This window comes from Lissotriton vulgaris, chromosome 4_1 (genome assembly GCF_964263255.1).
Source record: "Lissotriton vulgaris chromosome 4_1, aLisVul1.2, whole genome shotgun sequence".
NCBI classification, from domain to species: domain Eukaryota; kingdom Metazoa; phylum Chordata; class Amphibia; order Caudata; family Salamandridae; genus Lissotriton; species Lissotriton vulgaris.
In genome coordinates this window covers 1259831853-1259854966 of record NC_141691.1, presented here as the reverse complement: position 1 = coordinate 1259854966, position 23114 = coordinate 1259831853, and the positions used below count along the sequence as shown (strand labels likewise).

The 23114-nt window shown below is 44.8% G+C and overlaps 1 protein-coding gene across 2 annotated transcripts in view; it reads left to right on the top strand.

Annotated features, from left to right (window-relative positions):
* The window catches only part of GPLD1 (glycosylphosphatidylinositol specific phospholipase D1), a 655729-nt gene that overhangs the window by 387334 nt on the left and 245281 nt on the right, over positions 1 to 23114 (top strand). For both annotated transcript variants that reach the window (XM_086965460.1, XM_086965459.1), the window contains exon 15: positions 16908 to 17018. In XM_086965460.1, coding sequence (XP_086821586.1) covers positions 16908 to 17018 — 111 coding nt within the window. The remainder of the gene's footprint in view (positions 1 to 16907; positions 17019 to 23114) is intronic.

The following is a 23114-nucleotide window of genomic DNA, read 5'->3' as shown; positions in this document are numbered from 1 at the left end:
CATGCCATATCTAAGACATGCGAGATGTTGGGGGTAGCTCTTACTAGTTTGAAATATGGTGGGTACATAAATGTCATGGCTGCCTCCAGGGTTTTATAGAGATCTCTGCATCATTCAGTTGATGAAGCTAAGTAAACTACTTTTAGAGAATATGCTCTGATCTGTGTGATACTGAATGTGCCTTGCAGCTAAGCAGTGGCGGTGCGTCCATGGGGGGCGTTGGGGCGTTGCCCCACTAGCCATGGACGACCGTCACTGTGACATGCATTATAACAAGTACATTTTTAAATACTTTTTTTAAATAAATCACAGCGCACTGACTCGGCGCTCCCGGCCCGGGACAAGCCCGAGAGCATCGGGCATTGCTTAGGAAGTGGGCCGTAGGGGGCGGGGCTGCAGCAGAGTGATTGACAGCACACAGCACAGGCGGCAGCCAGAGCACTGAGTATAGCCGTAGCGAAAGCACTAGCAGCTGCAGCGGGGTGACACTGGCTGCGCATGTGACAGCCAGGAGTCATCAGATTTTAGACTTGCCTGCGCATGCGTACATGTGTAAGACCTTCCCCCCCACATCCCCCCCCATTGCACTGAGACACAGGCAGGGACCCGAGCCCCGGTCTCATTATGGGCAGATTTTATCCTGCACGAGGCCAATCCTGGCGCAGTGGCGCTGTTAAGGCTGCGCCAGGATTGGGTGACTGACACACTGGTACAGCAGGGATGGTGCCGCGCGTGGGTGTTGGCTGCTCAGCTCAGTATGGCCAATCACATATGGCTATATCAAGCCATGTCGAGGTGATTGGCCAGTTCTGTAAGCTGCAGTCACGTCACCGCGCGTGGCGAACCCTGCCACTGCAACAACAAAAAAAAGTGATAGTGAAAGTAGTTGAGTCAGTCAGAAAGCGCGTGACTCCAGTGACTCGTCGTGACTTGTTGTGCCTGGCCAGTGTGCCTACAGACGGACGGAATTATATTGCACTGGCCTGCCTGGGTATGCTAATTTTATGCTTCTCTTTTAGATTCTTTATTTAGTGGGAAAATATCGTTGATAAATAGGCAGTTGGCTGCCCAGCAATACTGGTTGTTCTTTTGACCCTGACCCCTTGCCCCGGCCTCAGCATGCCTTGCTTCGCTTGCGGTGGGAGATCTGACAGTCAGTGGCGGCTGGTGACATTTGAAAGTGGTGTGGCGTAAAATGTTAATCATACGGCAGCGTAGCGAGCGAGCGTAGCGAGCGAGCCCGAACCCCCTAAGGAGGGTTCGGGGGGAAATTCTTCTTTCTCTCCATATCCCCATAAGAAAATTTTGAAAAAATCGTGGAAAAATTGTGCATTTTCAAGCAAATTTGAGAAAGCAGGAAGGTTAATAAAGCAATTGTGAAAGTGCAGGTATTACATTATTAAAGAGATGTCATATAACATAGGTAGCTGCTTATTCAGTATAACCACAGAGCTTCATAACAGGTAATAGTGCTGGAAAATTCAAATGCTTTAGACCAGGGGTCTCCAACCTTTTGTGTAGTGAGAGCTACTTCTGGTCAGTGAAAATCGTTGTGAGCTACTAAACCCTAAGCAACTTGCGCATTTTACAGAGAGGCCTCTCCCGCCCAGTTTCAATGACGTTAAGCCTATTTCTTCAGAGCCCATACTGTGGTTTGAACACAATAACACTGAAAGAAAAGACTGGGCATGTGTGCGGTTTAAGACCTTTCAATTAATAATAGCTTCAAAATCAGGACCGTAAGGTGTCAGAACACTTTACATGACACAGAGTTACACAGAGACAATCAGTGAAATGTTACATAAGACAGGGGAAAAGAAGGTATAGGAGTGACAAGTCATCCATACTGGTAGGCAGGATAGTTTAAGAGTGCTTGGTCAGGAGAGACAGAAAAATAGTTTTTTTTTTTAAACCTAACTCCTAACAACATGGTTGGGGGATTCTAATAGGAATTGATTTCTACCCAAATGAACCTATTTTATGGGAGAAATCATAATGGTCCACCAGCCCAGGCCAGCCAGCCTATACTTTGCAGTTTTCATGCAGCTCTTTGATAAGTTACTTGTCTACATTAGGATTTTAGCTCAAAGAGCTAGCTAGCAACAATATGCACCTTCTTTGCAGCAGGCATGTTGACTCTCTGTGCTACTTTACTGCGAGTAAAAACTTCCTTTGTATTGTAAGTTTACAAATTATACAAAGATCTCTCTCTCTCTGTTTCCAAGAAGTACATTCATCACCAAGTTTGGCATAGGTCACGCCACCATAGCTGCAGTACAGTACATGCAAGGTCTTTTAATTTGAATGTCAGCTGCCGCTGTGCTTTATCACTGGTAAGACAAATGTTAAAGCACGGTGGCAGCCGATGTTAAAATCAAAGGTCCTTGCATGCTCTGAACTGCTTTCACAGTCATGTAAAGACAAATATATAGCGCAGTGTAGTAATCAATGAAATCCTTTCAGTGATTACTTCACTGCGCTATATATTTGCCTTTGCATGACTGTGAAAGCAGTTCAGTGCAGGCAAGCACCTTGGATTTTTTGTTTTGGCTGCCACCGAGGATTTAAAGAGCGGTAGCAGCACAGTGCATGCAAGGACTTTGAATTTCAACGTTGGTGCCACTGTGCTTCATTACTGTGGGTTAAGGCAAATGTAAGCATGGTGGCAGCCGATGTTAAATCAAAGGTCCGTGCATGCTAACCAGGCCTGCTAACAGCTGTCACAGTCATAAAAAGGCAAATAAATAGCGCGGTGTAGTAATCAGTGAAAGCCTTTCACTGATTACTACACTGCGCTGTATGTTTGCATGAATTTTAAGGTGTTCAAAGCAGGCGAGCACTTAAGTTGGCTGCCACAGTGGTAGAGTGCCTGCAAGGACCTTTGATGTTAACTTTGGCTGCCACCGCACTTTATTCCTAATGCATATGTAAAGCACAGTGGCAGCCGATGTTTAAATCAAAGGTACTTGCATGCACTTTCACAGAATAATCCGCTTTCACTGACTACTACGCGAAGGCGCAAGTGTGGTAAAGTCAGTGAAAGCAGATTAGTGCAGACAAGACTCTTAGACTTTTAACATCGACTCCCACCGCAATATCGGCCCAGTGCCTGAAAGGACTTTTAATTTTAACGATATCTGCCACTGCGCTTTATTACCTAGGGAGGCACATCTAATTCTAAAGTGCAGTGGCAGACAACGCTAAAATCATAAACCTTGCAAGCACTGAGTGCTTTTTAGCCGGCGACTCGGCTCATTCAGGGTCAGTGTCTCCTCTTACCTCAGAGCTGCTCCGGGAGGCCCAAGAGAGTGGAAGATGGTCCGAACTCGGAACCAGCCTGGAAAAGGCAGGTGGCGCGTGACTACTAGGCGGAAAGACGTCACGTTCTTCAGCCCGCCCCACAACAGCTAAGCTTGCTAAAGCCAATCAGAGCAGCTGGTTTGTGTGAGGGCGGGCACGGGCGGAAGAGTTGTGAAAAAGGGCTGATAGTTCTTAAAGAAAATGACGGGATACAAAATAAAATTGTAAATGACGTCGCAATAATTAAATAGCAGCGCGAGCTACTATCAGAGGGTCGGCAAGCTACCGGTAGCTCGCGATCGACCTGTTGGAGACCCCTGCTTTAGACGGTGGACCAAAACATTGTTTATAGGATGTGGCCTTGCCCTCAAAATGGACCACACAATTACTACTGACATATAAACATAACTATAACAATTAACACTGCAGGCAAATTTAAATATTGCAAATCCAAATGCGTTTCCACAATACAGTTGATGCGCATTCAAATTCCACTGACCAAAAGTAACTGTTTACTAGACCTTAAGAAGTCTTGGTCATAACAAATTTTAATAATCAGAATTTTGTAGTGTAGAAAACAGTTGCTTTCTGCGCACCTTAAATGACATAGAAAGCATTGTAAATGATAAAAGCTGAAAAATGTGCTGCTGCTGGCTAGTACTGTTTTTCTGATTTGAAAGTGCGTCATGGCTCGAAGTACCCATCCCTGGGCAGTGCAGTGGGGCACCTCGAGGCGATTTCAGCCTGTTATCACTCCGCATGAGATAGCCTCCCTACCTATCCTCCCCAATCCCCTCCACCGAGATAGAGGACAGATATGGCAAAGCCTTCTGAGACACTAACAGGCCACATAAATACTCTATGATGCTAATAAATGAAGTGCCCCCTTTATTAGAACATTCACGAGATGTTTATCATGGCAGACTTCTCACAAGAAACGAACGTAATAGCAATACATTCTCAGCCTTAAGTCCACAACTGAGAAAATCGGACATTTAATTTGCTTGTGCCAGCAACAAGAACGCATGTCACCCATACAGCAAAATGAATGAGAATTCAATCCACTGAACCCAATAAAGGAATGGGTCAGACTAGACTTTTGGACTGCCAAGGAATGACCACAGAACAGCGAGAATCCTAAGCATAATGTTAGAGAGGAATCTAAAACCCTGCTTTACTGTACATACTAATGTACCGGCCTCCAGTGAATACTCTCATCATAGGAAATATACCAAAGATTAGACACTATTGCATAAATAATGCACACTTAACATACCAGGAGTAATTGAATCAACACAATAAATGGAGGGCAGCCACTGGTAACAGTTAGTGATCTAAAATTGGTGGGTTGGTTGTATATGGCACTCCACTCACGACTCACCTACTCATAGAGCTTAAAATAATTGTTACAGAAGTTAGGATGCCCTTTTTTGCCGTTTTACACAGAGCGAACTCGACCAGCAGGTATCAGACTCAGAGAGCTTTACATGAGCACCAGTTGCATTACAGACGGACAGGTTCATATTTTTTTTTTAGGTAGAGGGAGATTAAGTGATTTGCCCAGAATCACAAAAATTATTTGAGCCTGTTGACAGACTCGAAGATGGTTCGCCAGCTGCCAAGTCGGCCGCTCTAGCCCTTAAACCACATGATTGCAAGGCAGTAGTGGCAGCACACTGGGGCAAAGGGTGACGACACGTCACATGGCTAGAAGTCAGCAGTGGTTGAGATTAGAACATACATCGAGCACAGACCTCCCTGGGCCGAGAAGTGCTGAGGAAGTGGTTAGTGAATCACTAAGTGAAAGCACCCAAGGATGCCAGTGTTTCGCACGTACAATGAGACCTGGTTGTGCAAACAGCTTAACTGGCAGTGTTTGCACCTTGATTAATGGAAGTGTCTGCGTTCCTAGATGGGAAACCAATGAAAAAGAAGCATTGGCAAAATCATTAGATGTGGCTTTCACTGCAGCTTCCACCCATCAAGACATTCATCCGCCCATCCATGTACTTAATCACTAATGATCCATACACTCAGTCACTCTCATGCATCTATTCATCCTCCGGACTCATTCTTGCATTCACTCACTCACCCATCCACAATAAATGCAGAAATTCACAATTCATTCAAGAGTGCCTTGATGCTGTGCTGCTACTTTGTGAGGACTGGTTAGAGTGCTGTTGAGAGTGTCGCGTGGTAATCTGTGAGGGGCGTGAGAGGGCTCCCAGAAGTTTGAGAGGGCAGCCGGTAGTGTGTGACTGACTGCCAGTCTCTGGGGATTGTGACTGTTTTTCCATTATTGTGCTACAGCAAGTCTGGGAGTGCGAGAACACTACTCTGAACAGCGGTAGAGTGTGGTTGGTAATCTGAGACTTGTCATTCAAGGACAGCGTTGCTATCAGAAACTAGCGTGTGTTTTGATGTAAATTTGCATGTAGAAATATGCAGACAACGCTAGTAGATTAGGAGAGGGTTTATTGTAAATTGAGTGGATGCATAAATGACCCCACCAGGAGAAGAAGTAGTTAGATGCTCAGCCCCGGTCTGTCAGACTCACCCGCCCTCCAGGGAACCCACATTATTGGGTAACTTGACTAGCAGGATACCACCTAGCCTAGGGCTACTCCTTGCACCCTAACCTCCTGTGCTTCTCAGCATGTGCCTACCCCACTCTCTGCTATGATGACCAACCAACACCCACCCACCAGGAGATGGTCAGAGAGCGGGAACCCCTGGAAAGCCTGACAGCAGTTCCTACACAACATCGCAGGAGTGGCAGCTCCCCTTGTGATGTTTTAGGATCCTCCTGTGGCAGCTGTGATTCCCGCTGCACCTTTCACAACACTCCCAAACCTTGGCAGCCATTTTGTGGATCACCAGTAAAAATGCCACACCCTCCCAGCCACAGCACGAACCAATGAAGACCCAGAGACCGGTAGTGAGGAGCAGCACGACAGTGCCCCCCCCCCCCCCAACAAAACCACCAGGAGATGAGTGTTTCTGTGCAGTAGCAAAATGCAAAATTCTTCCCTCAGCAGAATGCAGGGTCCACTGAGACTCCTATGTCTGTAAGATATGCTTAGGCCTTGGGATGATCTATTTCTTCCTGAAGGGGATTCCTGCACAGCAGAGTCTGCTGGGCGGCCTGTGTTTTGCCTCTGTTTCCATGTGATGGTGGGTGCAAATTAGTGTATATCCTATTCCTTGGTGAGTCGTGAGGGTCTGGGACAAATGACGGCACCCTATTGAGAGTGCACTGCATCAGCTTAGTAGGATGCTCTTATCTGAGACACTCTGAACAAGTGTACAAGCACAGTGGAGGGGGTACCTGTACACAGCATCATTGCCACTTATTGCTGAGTGGCTCGAGTCCAGTGTGCTACTTATATATAACTTTATTAACTAAGTCTGAGAACACAGGGCTTTACTTGTAAATTTAAACATTTTCCTGGCCAAACGACTATTATGCTGCAGGTGACAGTCACTATGCTCAAGTAAACAAGCACCTGATCATAAAAAGACATCAATACATCAGAGATGCATCATGATCTGTTTAGGGTCCTACAAACGAACTCATAAGAATGATAAAAGGCCATCTTTGAAGAATTCCTACAAACTAAAGCCTCCAAGATCGACATTCATTATAATAGACTTGACTAAACACATCCGGTATGGCTTCGGGTGAAAAAAACAACCACCACAAGCAAACATCACTCCTCGACCTTGAGATCCCTAGACAGCCTGAATTACATTCATGCGATTTATTGACTGCAATGACCCAGAACCTCTAAGCAGCATTTGTTTTGGTCCCGATCTTCCATGATACATGGGGCTGATATAGTTCCCTTTTGCATTAGATTTGATTTATTTTCTCATATGTAAGCTAGCAGCTTTCTATCACTACAAACATCACTGCTGTATTTACAAAGGCATATATACGCACCTTTTATTAATACAAATAAGTTAGTAATCTTGTTTTTAAATGTTTGAGTCTCCTACATGCTATGGATGGCAATGGCAAATATACTTCCGATTGCTGAATATATCAGCACAAGACAGGCATCGGCAGGTTTATGCTTTACAGTGCTGGAAGTTGAAATGCCAACGATACTAGTACGTGGCAAAAGATGGAGTGCTGAAACGTTTCGCCCCTCGACCCCAGTTAAGAGATCTGAGTTTAATCGTTCTTTTACTCACCACAGCACCAGGGGCTTGAATCCAATGTGGCACAGTGAGCAACTAGACAGCTGCATCGTAGCCACCTCCATAATTAGAAAGTACAGCAGCATTGGGCACCTCAGGGTATTATCAGAGGTTAATATACAGTACACAGACGGAGCAGGCTAGCAGCTACCTCCATGATTGAGGCCTGTTCAGTTGCAGCCATCGGATATTCATTAGCCGGGGTCAGACCGTCAGGAGCTTGTGAGAGTTTTATCACTAGATAGAAGGGGGTGCATTTGGAATTGGAACGTGTACTTCAAAGACAGGCTTGTCGACACTAACCAGAACGACGGCGACCATTTCCCTCTCAGTCCTGCCACCGAGGGAGAGCACCGGTCCGGAACTACAGAAAAGAGTTAGGGCCAGGGGTCAGAGAAAAGATGCCGCTGCAGCCTGCAAGTACTGTCAGATCTCCCACCGCAAGCGAAGCAAGGCGTGCTGAGGCCGGGGCAAGGGGTCAGGGTCAAAAGAACAACCAGTATTGCTGGGCAGCCAACTGCCTATTTATCAACGATATTTTCCCACTAAATAAAGAATCTAAAAGAGAAGCATAAAATTAGCATACCCAGGCAGGCCAGTGCAATATAATTCCGTCCGTCTGTAGGCACACTGGCCAGGCACAACAAGTCACGACGAGTCACTTAAGTCACGCGCTTTCTGACTGACTCAACTACTTTCACTATCACTTTTTTTTGTTGTTGCAGTGGCAGGGTTCGCCACGCGCGGTGACGTGACTGCAGCTTACAGAACTGGCCAATCACCTCGACATGGCTTGATATAGCCATATGTGATTGGCCATACTGAGCTGAGCAGCCAACACCCACGCGCGGCACCATCCCTGCTGTACCAGTGTGTCAGTCACCCAATCCTGGCGCAGCCTTAACAGCGCCACTGCGCCAGGATTGGCCTCGTGCAGGATAAAATCTGCCCATAATGAGACCGGGGCTCGGGTCCCTGCCTGTGTCTCAGTGCAATGGGGGGGGATGTGGGGGGGAAGGTCTTACACATGTACGCATGCGCAGGCAAGTCTAAAATCTGATGACTCCTGGCTGTCACATGCGCAGCCAGTGTCACCCCGCTGCAGCTGCTAGTGCTTTCGCTACGGCTATACTCAGTGCTCCGGCTGCCGCCTGTGCTGTGTGCTGTCAATCACTCTGCTGCAGCCCCGCCCCCTACGGCCCACTTCCTAAGCAATGCCCGATGCTCTCGGGCTTGTCCCGGGCCGGGAGCGCCGAGTCAGTGCGCTGTGATTTATTTAAAAAAAGTATTTAAAAATGTACTTGTTATAATGCATGTCACAGTGACTGTCGTCCATGGCTAGTGGGGCAACGCCCCAACGCCCCCCATGGACGCACCGCCACTGCTGACAGTACTTGCAGGCTGCAGCGGCATCTTTTCTCTGACCCCTGGCCCTAACTCTTTTCTGTAGTTCCGGACCGGTGCTCTCCCTCGGTGGCAGGACTGAGAGGGAAATGGTCGCCGTCGTTCTGGTTAGTGTCGACAAGCCTGTCTTTGAAGTACACGTTCCAATTCCAAATGCACCCCCTTCTATCTAGTGATAAAACTCTCACAAGCTCCTGACGGTCTGACCCCGGCTAATGAATATCCGATGGCTGCAACTGAACAGGCCTCAATCATGGAGGTAGCTGCTAGCCTGCTCCGTCTGTGTACTGTATATTAACCTCTGATAATACCCTGAGGTGCCCAATGCTGCTGTACTTTCTAATTATGGAGGTGGCTACGATGCAGCTGTCTAGTTGCTCACTGTGCCACATTGGATTCAAGCCCCTGGTGCTGTGGTGAGTAAAAGAACGATTAAACTCAGATCTCTTAACTGGGGTCGAGGGGCGAAACGTTTCAGCACTCCATCTTTTGCCACGTACTAGTATCGTTGGCATTTCAACTTCCAGCACTGTAAAGCATAAACCTGCCGATGCCTGTCTTGTGCTGATATATTCAGCAATCGGAAGTATATTTGCCATTGCCATCCATAGCATGTAGGAGACTCAAACATTTAAAAACAAGATTACTAACTTATTTGTATTAATAAAAGGTGCGTATATATGCCTTTGTAAATACAGCAGTGATGTTTGTAGTGATAGAAAGCTGCTAGCTTACATATGAGAAAATAAATCAAATCTAATGCAAAAGGGAACTATATCAGCCCCATGTATCATAGAAGATCGGGACCAAAACAAATGCTGCTTAGAGGTTCTGGGTCATTGCAGTCAATAAATCGCAAGAATGTAATTCAGGCTGTCTAGGGATCTCAAGGTCGAGGAGTGATGTTTGCTTGTGGTGGTTGTTTTTTTCACCCGAAGCCATACCGGATGTGTTTAGTCAAGTCTATTATAATGAATGTCGATCTTGGAGGCTTTAGTTTGTAGGAATTCTTCAAAGATGGCCTTTTATCATTCTTATGAGTTCGTTTGTAGGACCCTAAACAGATCATGATGCATCTCTGATGTATTGATGTCTTTTTATGATCAGGTGCTTGTTTACTTGAGCATAGTGACTGTCACCTGCAGCATAATAGTCGTTTGGCCAGGAAAATGTTTAAATTTACAAGTAAAGCCCTGTGTTCTCAGACTTAGTTAATAAAGTTATATATAAGTAGCACACTGGACTCGGGCCACTCAGCAATAAGTGGCAATGATGCTGTGTACAGGTACCCCCTCCACTGTGCTTGTACACTTGTTCAGAGTGTCTCAGATAAGAGCATCCTACTAAGCTGATGCAGTGCACTCTCAATAGGGTGCCGTCATTTGTCCCAGACCCTCACGACTCACCAAGGAATAGGATATACACTAATTTGCACCCACCATCACATGGAAACAGAGGCAAAACACAGGCCGCCCTGCAGACTCTGCTGTGCAGGAATCCCCTTCAGGAAGAAATAGATCATCCCAAGGCCTAAGCATATCTGTCTTCATTGGTTCGTGCTGTGGCTGGGAGGGTGTGGCATTTTTACTGGTGATCCACAAAATGGCTGCCAAGGTTTGGGAGTGTTGTGAAAGGTGCAGCGGGAATCACAGCTGCCACAGGAGGATCCTAAAACATCACAAGGGGAGCTGCCGCTCCTGCGATGTTGTGTAGGAACTGCTGTCAGGCTTTCCAGGGGTTCCCGCTCTCTGACCATCTCCTGGTGGGTGGGTGTTGGTTGGTCATCATAGCAGAGAGTGGGGTAGGCACATGCTGAGAAGCACAGGAGGTTAGGGTGCAAGGAGTAGCCCTAGGCTAGGTGGTAGCCTGCTAGTCAAGTTACCCAATAATGTGGGTTCCCTGGAGGGCGGGTGAGTCTGACAGACCGGGGCTGAGCATCTAACTACTTCTTCTCCTGGTGGGGTCATTTATGCATCCACTCAATTTACAATAAACCCTCTCCTAATCTACTAGCGTTGTCTGCATATTTCTACATGCAAATTTACATCAAAACACACGCTAGTTTCTGATAGCAACGCTGTCCTTGAATGACAAGTCTCAGATTACCAACCACACTCTACCGCTGTTCAGAGTAGTGTTCTCGCACTCCCAGACTTGCTGTAGCACAATAATGGAAAAACAGTCACAATCCCCAGAGACTGGCAGTCAGTCACACACTACCGGCTGCCCTCTCAAACTTCTGGGAGCCCTCTCACGCCCCTCACAGATTACCACGCGACACTCTCAACAGCACTCTAACCAGTCCTCACAAAGTAGCAGCACAGCATCAAGGCACTCTTGAATGAATTGTGAATTTCTGCATTTATTGTGGATGGGTGAGTGAGTGAATGCAAGAATGAGTCCGGAGGATGAATAGATGCATGAGAGTGACTGAGTGTATGGATCATTAGTGATTATGTACATGGATGGGCGGATGAATGTCTTGATGGGTGGAAGCTGCAGTGAAAGCCACATCTAATGATTTTGCCAATGCTTCTTTTTCATTGGTTTCCCATTTAGGAACGCAGACACTTCCATTAATCAAGGTGCAAACACTGCCAGTTAAGCTGTTTGCACAACCAGGTCTCATTGTACGTGCGAAACACTGGCATCCTTGGGTGCTTTCACTTAGTGATTCACTAACCACTTCCTCAGCACTTCTCGGCCCAGGGAGGTCTGTGCTCGATGTATGTTCTAATCTCAACCACTGCTGACTTCTAGCCATGTGACGTGTCGTCACCCTTTGCCCCAGTGTGCTGCCACTACTGCCTTGCAATCATGTGGTTTAAGGGATAGAACGGCCGACTTGGCAGCTGGCGAACCATCTTCGAGTCTGTCAACAGGCTCAAATAATTTTTGTGATTCTGGGCAAATCACTTAATCTCCCTCTACCTAAAAAAAAAATATGAACCTGTCCGTCTGTAATGCAACTGGTGCTCATGTAAAGCTCTCTGAGTCTGATACCTGCTGGTCGAGTTCGCTCTGTGTAAAACGGCAAAAAAGGGCATCCTAACTTCTGTAACAATTATTTTAAGCTCTATGAGTAGGTGAGTCGTGAGTGGAGTGCCATATACAACCAACCCACCAATTTTAGATCACTAACTGTTACCAGTGGCTGCCCTCCATTTATTGTGTTGATTCAATTACTCCTGGTATGTTAAGTGTGCATTATTTATGCAATAGTGTCTAATCTTTGGTATATTTCCTATGATGAGAGTATTCACTGGAGGCCGGTACATTAGTATGTACAGTAAAGCAGGGTTTTAGATTCCTCTCTAACATTATGCTTAGGATTCCCGCTGTTCTGTGGTCATTCCTTGGCAGTCCAAAAGTCTAGTCTGACCCATTCCTTTATTGGGTTCAGTGGATTGAATTCTCATTCATTTTGCTGTATGGGTGACATGCGTTCTTGTTGCTGGCACAAGCGAATTAAATGTCCGATTTTCTCAGTTGTGGACTTAAGGCTGAGAATGTATTGCTATTACGTTCGTTTCTTGTGAGAAGTCTGCCATGATAAACATCTCGTGAATGTTCTAATAAAGGGGGCACTTCATTTATTAGCATCATAGAGTATTTATGTGGCCTGTTAGTGTCTCAGAAGGCTTTGCCATATCTGTCCTCTATCTCGGTGGAGGGGATTGGGGAGGATAGGTAGGGAGGCTATCTCATGCGGAGTGATAACAGGCTGAAATCGCCTCGAGGTGCCCCACTGCACTGCCCAGGGATGGGTACTTCGAGCCATGACGCACTTTCAAATCAGAAAAACAGTACTAGCCAGCAGCAGCACATTTTTCAGCTTTTATCATTTACAATGCTTTCTATGTCATTTAAGGTGCGCAGAAAGCAACTGTTTTCTACACTACAAAATTCTGATTATTAAAATTTGTTATGACCAAGACTTCTTAAGGTCTAGTAAACAGTTACTTTTGGTCAGTGGAATTTGAATGCGCATCAACTGTATTGTGGAAACGCATTTGGATTTGCAATATTTAAATTTGCCTGCAGTGTTAATTGTTATAGTTATGTTTATATGTCAGTAGTAATTGTGTGGTCCATTTTGAGGGCAAGGCCACATCCTATAAACAATGTTTTGGTCCACCGTCTAAAGCAGGGGTCTCCAACAGGTCGATCGCGAGCTACCGGTAGCTTGCCGACCCTCTGATAGTAGCTCGCGCTGCTATTTAATTATTGCGACGTCATTTACAATTTTATTTTGTATCCCGTCATTTTCTTTAAGAACTATCAGCCCTTTTTCACAACTCTTCCGCCCGTGCCCGCCCTCACACAAACCAGCTGCTCTGATTGGCTTTAGCAAGCTTAGCTGTTGTGGGGCGGGCTGAAGAACGTGACGTCTTTCCGCCTAGTAGTCACGCGCCACCTGCCTTTTCCAGGCTGGTTCCGAGTTCGGACCATCTTCCACTCTCTTGGGCCTCCCGGAGCAGCTCTGAGGTAAGAGGAGACACTGACCCTGAATGAGCCGAGTCGCCGGCTAAAAAGCACTCAGTGCTTGCAAGGTTTATGATTTTAGCGTTGTCTGCCACTGCACTTTAGAATTAGATGTGCCTCCTTAGGTAATAAAGCGCAGTGGCAGATATCGTTAAAATTAAAAGTCCTTTCAGGCACTGGGCCGATATTGCGGTGGGAGTCGATGTTAAAAGTCTAAGAGTCTTGTCTGCACTAATCTGCTTTCACTGACTTTACCACACTTGCGCCTTCGCGTAGTAGTCAGTGAAAGCGGATTATTCTGTGAAAGTGCATGCAAGTACCTTTGATTTAAACATCGGCTGCCACTGTGCTTTACATATGCATTAGGAATAAAGTGCGGTGGCAGCCAAAGTTAACATCAAAGGTCCTTGCAGGCACTCTACCACCGTGGCAGCCAACTTAAGTGCTCGCCTGCTTTGAACACCTTAAAATTCATGCAAACATACAGCGCAGTGTAGTAATCAGTGAAAGGCTTTCACTGATTACTACACCGCGCTATTTATTTGCCTTTTTATGACTGTGACAGCTGTTAGCAGGCCTGGTTAGCATGCACGGACCTTTGATTTAACATCGGCTGCCACCATGCTTACATTTGCCTTAACCCACAGTAATGAAGCACAGTGGCACCAACGTTGAAATTCAAAGTCCTTGCATGCACTGTGCTGCTACCGCTCTTTAAATCCTCGGTGGCAGCCAAAACAAAAAATCCAAGGTGCTTGCCTGCACTGAACTGCTTTCACAGTCATGCAAAGGCAAATATATAGCGCAGTGAAGTAATCACTGAAAGGATTTCATTGATTACTACACTGCGCTATATATTTGTCTTTACATGACTGTGAAAGCAGTTCAGAGCATGCAAGGACCTTTGATTTTAACATCGGCTGCCACCGTGCTTTAACATTTGTCTTACCAGTGATAAAGCACAGCGGCAGCTGACATTCAAATTAAAAGACCTTGCATGTACTGTACTGCAGCTATGGTGGCGTGACCTATGCCAAACTTGGTGATGAATGTACTTCTTGGAAACAGAGAGAGAGAGATCTTTGTATAATTTGTAAACTTACAATACAAAGGAAGTTTTTACTCGCAGTAAAGTAGCACAGAGAGTCAACATGCCTGCTGCAAAGAAGGTGCATATTGTTGCTAGCTAGCTCTTTGAGCTAAAATCCTAATGTAGACAAGTAACTTATCAAAGAGCTGCATGAAAACTGCAAAGTATAGGCTGGCTGGCCTGGGCTGGTGGACCATTATGATTTCTCCCATAAAATAGGTTCATTTGGGTAGAAATCAATTCCTATTAGAATCCCCCAACCATGTTGTTAGGAGTTAGGTTTAAAAAAAAAACTATTTTTCTGTCTCTCCTGACCAAGCACTCTTAAACTATCCTGCCTACCAGTATGGATGACTTGTCACTCCTATACCTTCTTTTCCCCTGTCTTATGTAACATTTCACTGATTGTCTCTGTGTAAATCTGTGTCATGTAAAGTGTTCTGACACCTTACGGTCCTGATTTTGAAGCTATTATTAATTGAAAGGTCTTAAACCGCACACATGCCCAGTCTTTTCTTTCAGTGTTATTGTGTTCAAACCACAGTATGGGCTCTGAAGAAATAGGCTTAACGTCATTGAAACTGGGCGGGAGAGGCCTCTCTGTAAAATGCGCAAGTTGCTTAGGGTTTAGTAGCTCACAACGATTTTCACTGACCAGAAGTAGCTCTCACTACACAAAAGGTTGGAGACCCCTGGTCTAAAGCATTTGAATTTTCCAGCACTATTACCTGTTATGAAGCTCTGTGGTTATACTGAATAAGCAGCTACCTATGTTATATGACATCTCTTTAATAATGTAATACCTGCACTTTCACAATTGCTTTATTAACCTTCCTGCTTTCTCAAATTTGCTTGAAAATGCACAATTTTTCCACGATTTTTCCAACATTTTCTCGGGGGGAATTCCCCCCGAACCCTCCTTAGGGGGTTCGGGGTCGCTCGCTACGCTCGCTCGCTACGCTGCCGTATGATTAACATTTTACGCCACACCACTTTCAAATGTCACCAGCCGCCACTGCAGCTAAGTCACCCGTGTTAGAGAACATTTTGTCCTCGTGATGTTTGCTCTGATTGCACTAAAAGCTTGTTGCTAATTAGTAAGGAGATCTGAAGGCCAAGATTTTGAATCCAGGCAAGACCCACTGGTGACATATCCATCTGAGGTCATTACATTGAGTTCCATAATTTGGGCAATAGCAACATTTGTTATTTACAGTACTTTTAAATGGCAGAAGTTTATAATATTAAAATAAGATATTATTAAGCGACAATAACGCAACTACTTGATACATCCTCAAAAGTAAGGCTGAAGACTGACAAGGTGGTCACAGCTTGATGCTTGCTGGTGATCTACATTAATTTGAGTCCATTTCTCCCTCGCAATAGTCCTTCCCAACCCTTCCAACCCACTCGTCAAGGCCTTCATTGTATCGTATTATTTGGCCGCGATAGGAAGTGTATAATCAGTTCGAAGAAGTTGTATCAAGCACAAGGGGGACTGATTTGGAAGAACACTCAGCACAGGCCTATTAGGAAAGTTTTGTTTTTTTTAAGAATGTGGGTGGTTGTTTTGCTTGTCTTCTAAGTGAGCACTTGTCTAGTGAGCAAGGACTCTGAGAAGTAATTAACTTGGAAATTTGTTGGTAAATAATTGAACGTGTATAGCACTTTGTCTGTAAAATGGTGTTGTTATGTATGTCTCTCATAGATGCCTCTATTGTTTATTTCTGTTTCTGAAAGTCATAACTTCTTGCTATGACATCTCAACAGTTGATAACAAATCAACTGTTGTGATGCTATAAAGGCCTTCCAGGCCAGGTCACGGGGCTCCCCAAAAGCTTGTCAGCGCAGCACTGCTTGCCTGCTTTGCCGAAAAACAGAAAGCAGAGCTGCAGGTGGAGGAAGGAAGGAGGTGAAGGTAAAGGGTTTTGGTTAAGGATAGCAGCTAAGATATTTAATTTTCACATTTGCATCAGAGAGGAGGGGCATGTTATGTATAGTGCACTAGAGCCCATGACACCCTGGCTACTATACTGCATGAAAACACTGATTTCCACATCTTGTTCCTCCAAAATCTAGTATCTATGGGTGTTCTCAGAGTTATCAATGACCCCAGCCAGTATTAGTAGCTTCAGAGACAGACATCAGCTCAATTTACTTGGTATGGCCCCCGAGTGACTTCTCCTGATGATCAAAGTCTAGAAAAGCCTATTTACTAGTATCACGTTGGTTCTGTGCCGGTGTCACACTATGGTACTTGAAGTTACACTTCCTCTGTTGCAGCAGAGCAAAACTTGTATCATTTATTTGCACTTCTGCAGCCCTCCCGAATGCAGATCACAATAAAAAATGGTTACTTATGACCTACGATGTATTTACTATAAAATTACAAAGTAAGACACATTAATCCGTGATTTTTCTTCAGCCCTCGGGTCGGTTTGGTTCTGCAGTGGCCGCATTGGATTTCAATGATGATGGAATAATGGATGTTGCTGTTGGAGCGCCCTCTGTTGGATCACAACATCTCACCTACAAAGTAAGACAATGTTCATTTTTCTACGGCTGAAAGTGCAAAGTGCATCCCCATTAAATGACGCTTTGATATTCAGAATAATGTAACAACATTACCTGACGCAGCACATTGAATTGTTTTTTACTGTAAGATTTATGATATTTTAGGGTGCTTTCGATAAACTTTACTGATTCCAGGGCCGGGAAAATCCGGAGGACATTGAATAAAACTAGGCGTTTGTGTAAATGATCAGATTAACAAAAATGTCTGGAAAAACTGCACTGTAATTGCCACCACAAAGGGGATTAGGTAACCACCAATTCTCATCATATTTGCATAAACACACCTACCTTTGTATGCAAGCTTCAATTTAAGAAAACACTAGAATCTAATTAATGTTCAAAACACCTTTTGAGTTTAACACCTGTTAGACCTGGCATTTCTTGGCGTGATTACCCTGACTTTTTGCCTCTACCTCCTCTATTTTTGATGCTTCGATGGATTGCATTTTACTGGCTTAGATGCTTTGAGCACTTTGCCACTGCTAATCAGTGTCAAAGTGCAAGTGCTTCCTGTGTAAAGTGTAATGGTAATTGGTTGTCCATAATTGACATGTTTGTCTTACTAGTAAAGTCCCTAGTAAAGTGCACTATTTGTGCCAGGGCTGGTAATACAAATGCTACTAGTGGGCGTGCAGCACTAATTGTGCCACCCACATAGGTAGCCCTAAAGAGAGAACTCAGTCCTGCCACTGCAGTGCCTGCACACAGTTTGCTAACTACCATGTTGTCCTGACAAGTGTACCCACTTGCCAGGCCTTACCCTTCCCTTTCCATGCAACATCAGACACCCCTATGGTAGGTCCAAGGTACCCCCCTTGGCAGGGTGTAGTGTCTGTGAAAGGTAGGATATATACTGAGGTGCGTACCATGTCCTGACAGTGAAATACCCTCCATTTAGTTTTTCACTGTTGCAAGGCCATCTTGCCCATAGGGCAGAATGGGGAAGGCTGTGTAATATATTTTCAACCTATCTTCCCATAGGCTTAAGATGGAGAGGTGAAGTTTAGTGTGCCTGAACTCACAATTTAATAACACATCTTTTTGTGAAGGTGGTTTTTGCAGTGTATGTTTAGAAACTGCACTTTTAGAAGCGGCTGGTTTCTTTGTTCTAACAATTCTGTGTCTCTCTGCCTGGTTGTGGATTGACTGTCTGGATTTGAATGTGATAGGCTCTGGAGAATGTCTTGACCCATGGGAGGAGGTGAGACAGCAACAGGCTGACCTGCATCTGGAGTGTAGGGGAGAGGAGTAGCCCCTGGGGGTGAAGACGTCTGGGCTGCTGCCATAAAACAATGGCTCCATCTCCTGCTGTGTGATTGAGGATCCAGACCCCACTATCAAAGGAAGAAGGTGTCACAGGCAGGGAGACACCCAGACCTGGTTTGGACAGGGGTCAGTGCCCCTCTGAAAATAAAGACTTCAAAGTTATTGAGGGGTACAACTATGAGAGCTCAAACCCCAGAACGTTGGAATGGAATAATCAAGACTGAAAATGATTGAAACTACTTTGTGGTCAAGAGGAACCTCTGCCACGGAAGAACAGCTGAAGAGACTGAAGAGAAGGACTGATCCTTGCTGTGTGTTCTGGGGCTGGCCTGCAGTTTGCTGATTTAACTAAGGAGAGGCTAAGGGACTTTGCTGTGTGCTGTTTCCTCCTGCTTGAAAGGACTTTGCTGTGTTCTGTATCCTGAAGTAACTTGTCTCCAAGGGCCCGAAGAGAGCTGGCTCCCTGTTGTGGAAACTCAGGAACACAAAAGTTTCCAAGTGAGTCTCAGCGGTGCTGTGTGCGTGTGCTTCCTGCAGCCTGAGACCTTTGTGAGGATTGTCCTGTGATTGTGTACACCCGGAGCTCAAGTGAGTCTCAGCGACGCAGTGTGCGTGTGCTTCGCGCAGCCAGAGACCTTCATGAGGATTGCCCGGTGAACGTGTGAGTCTCAGCGATGCTGTGTCCTTGTGCTTTGTGCAGCCTGAGAACTTCATGAGGATTGCCCTGGGATCATGTGCACCCGGAGCTCAAGTGAGTCTCAGCGACGCTGTGTACGTCTGCACTGTTGCAGCCTGAGACCTTCGTGAGAAGTTGCCTCATGACTGTGTGTCCCGGAGCCATCTGGTTCTCTGTGTCGATCGACAGCATGACCAGAAGTGCTGTGATCGTCATTGCCATCAGCCCGGACCTGCATCCCCAAAGGAGCTGTGAGAATTCACTGCCGTCATCCCGAGCCTGCCTTTGCCAAGGAGAGACCTCGAACTATCGCGGTAGGGGGTCCGAGTTCCACTGCCCAAGATCAACGAAGTCGCATTGGAGGCCCAAGCCGCGAGGAGAGGAGAGTGAGATCGTATCCCCCAGGTAATGCTCAGCGAGCGTGTGTGTCGCCACCTGGGGCAGCGTGTGGGCTACAAGAGAAACGCTCTCGGCCTTTCCCATCTTTTGCAGCGCGAGCCTCCGCTCAAGTCCGTATTGCGGCCCATACTTGCCGAGGAGTGGCAGTACCGAGGCCGGAGTGTGGAATTTGTTTTCCATCAGACCAGTGTTGGGGGCATATTTTGGCAGTAGCTGACTGTGAGTCAGTAGGAGTGGGATGGAGACCGTCCAGAGCCCTGCGATCAGTGCCGGAGTAAATTATTTTGGCATTATGAACTGCCTGATTGTTGCATTACAAATTGCATTATTTTTGCATTACGAATTGCCTGATTGTTGCATTACGAATTGTATTATTTTGCATTACGAACTACCTGATTGTTGAATTACGAATTGCATTATTTTGGCATTACGAACTGCCTGATTGTTGCATTACGAACTATATTATTTTTACATTACCAAATGCCTGATTCTTGCTTTACAAACTGCATAGCATTGCATTAGGACTGCATTGGATCATTGAGAATTGCTCATTAATACTGCGAGAACCTACAAGAGCTTGCTGGCCTAATAACCGGCAGGGTGAAATATACAAATATGCATATGTTAGATTTTTATTGTGTGGTCTCATCGTATATCTTTTTGCATAAACATATGATTGTTTTTTTACGAAACTCGTGTGAAGTCCAATTGTGGTGTTATCATTGGGTTACTGAGAGCGTGGTTGCAAATACTTTACACATTTGCCTTGGAGATAAGCCTGGCTGCTTGTGCCAAGCTACCGAGGGGGTGAGCAGGGGTTATCTGAGAAGGTGTCCTTCCTTTCCAAGGGTCTCTATTTTGGACTATGGTACCTGCTTCAGCCAACTAGAGACCCCCAGCTCTAACAATGCCCCACTGTAAAAAACACTCTATTAATAAAAAACACACGACACATGCTGTAAACCTTTCTACAAACATGTTCAACTAACAGTCAGACCATTAAAGCCATGTAACAAAGCAGCAAAGATTGAGGGTCTTAAAAGCTGTGTGTCCCATGGCATGTGCCACCATCCTTAGAAATCAGACAGGATATTTGGGGTCAATTCACAATACAATGGCCTGATGTACAGAGTGATTATATGGCTTTAAAGGTGATATTTGATCCTTTGCGATCGCAGCCGCAAAATGGTGTTTTTTAAATGTACAAAACCCGAATTACAATTCAGTAACACGTTACCAAATCAAAATTTGCGTTTCAGACTAAATACAGAATTGGTATTCAGAAGGGGTGTGTAAAGGGCTCTACCTTTAAATAGTGATTCCTTAACTTATGCAATAATGTTTTGCAACTGAATTCCGATTGCAAAACGTTAATATTTTACCTCCAAATTGGTAGCAACCATTCACAAACAGGAAGGGGTCTACAAGGAACCCCTTCTTCTTTGTTAATGGTGATAAAACATTTTTTAGAAACAGGCAGTGATCCATGGACCACTGTCTGTTTCTATAAAATGCTTTGTTAAATTAATCATTTTCTTTTTTAAATGCATCCCATTTTCCTTTTCAGGAAAACGGGCTGCATTCAAGTAGAAAAAAAAGATTGATTTATTTAAAAGCAATCACAGACATGGTGTTCTGCAAAATCCAGCAGGCCACGGTGCTTGTGACTCTAACAAGTAGTAGTGGGTCTCAAATTGTAACCTACCTCATGCATATTAATGGGGTAGGTCGAATTGTTACTCCCTATGAATCGTTATTTTGTGCACCAATCTATTAATGCGTAGGTTGGTTGACAAAATACCATTGCACTCAGTAGAAGTTTGTGTCCAAATTGTATCAATTTCTGCTAAATCCATTTTAGATTCCTAATAAGAAATCGCAAATTGCAAATAGTCCTTTGCAATTTACAATTTCTTATTAGGAATCTTTAGACATCTGGCCCCTTATGAGCCAACTTTATTTCCGAAACACTTTTTAAGTATACCAGCAGGCTTTAAAAGCTTGTGCAAGGTTTCAGAATTCGCCTGAGATTGAGGTAAATGTTCCGGTTCAAACTCAAAGTTTAGGGGCCATATCCCGAACATGCACACTTGCCCACAGGACCCCTGAAAGCATTTGGTAAGCGTTTGCACTGTTTATAGCGCATCAGAATAGTTATTATTGAGTGCCTCAGCTATTGACAGGTCAGTACAAGCAAACGCTGCTGAACCTTAATGCTAACTGTAACCAGGCCCTAATAAGAAAAACTCACTCTACTGCTAAATGTAAATCTAACTTTAACAGAAACCCTTTTTTTCAGTTTTATATAGCGCAAACTCGATATATTCAGTATCAGAGCGCTTTACATGAGCACCAGTTGTGTTACAGATGGACACATTCATTTTGTTAGGCATGGGGAAATAAGTGATTTGCTCAGAATGACAGCATGTTGATCTTCGATCCCCGTTCTCGAGTTTCAGGGTCGACCGCTCAAGTCGTTAGCACACATCCTCTCCCTTTACTCTGATGTTGTCAATCCTGCACTTAAGGTTTACCACATTCTAATCCCTGACTAATATTGCACTGGTAGGCTGCCCTGTCCTCTCATGAGTCTACTTCTCATGTCAGACCTTAGAGCCTTCACAATCTCTCATGAAGATTTATGTGCTAATTTCCCTAAATTATCAGGAAACGTTCAGTTTAAAGTAACAATAAAATAGCAAGAATTATGTGGAGCTACTGCAGGTTTGTAAAAGCAGACAACTCTGAAAGACCAGTCATTATACATGGCTGCCTCTGCTATGAAAGACCAGGAAGCCCATGGTAGAGAGTAGCATTTTCTTTACTTGGTTTGAAAAGGCCAACTCGACTGGGGCGGATTGACTCACATTTCAGTCTTTCACCGTTTGCTGACTGACGAGTTTGTTCAAGAACTACTAGTTTTTTCAAGGCTATACTGGTGAATGATCAACTTTATCCGAACCCTTAAATTTTCCGAGGCAAGTCATACTTACCTCTGATCGACTCTACCGCGGCCAAACTGGCAACAAGTCCTGTCCTTTCAGAGGCTCTGGTATATCTGTAAGTCTCAGCGGGCCCGATTCACAGAATTAACTTAAGACAACATCTTAAACTTACTACCATATTGGTATTCATAGAAGGCACTTACTCATTTTGGTATTCACAGAAGGCACTTACTCATTTTGGTATTCACAGAAGTTAGGAGTCCTAATTTTAGGACTCCTAAACTGAGAAGAATCCTAACTTTAAGTCTTTCGGTATTCACAGAAGGCATTTAGGAGTCGTAAAGTTAGGAGTCCTAACTTTACTGCTCCTAAACTGAGAAAAATCCTAACTTCAAGACTTTCGGTATTCACAGAAGGAATTTAGGAGTCCTAAAGTTAGGACTCATAACTTCTGTGAATACCAAAATGGTAGTAAGTTTAGGATTTTGTCTTAAGTTAGTTCTGTGAATCGGCCCTCAATATCTGAGAATTCAGGCCATCTTCATTTTGGGGTGAAAGAAATCTACACCTTTGAGATCCATTAAGTGGCAGGGGGCTGCAAGTATAAGCTGGTAAGACAACTCAGTGAGTTGAGCCCTCACTATTGCAATCTATGTGTGACTGGTGTTCTTCATGCCCACTCATCTTTCTGAGGTTAGTAAACTGAATACTAGTTTCTGATGGATAATAATATTTGTATATAGAAATGTTCTAGCTAAATTGCTTTAGATTA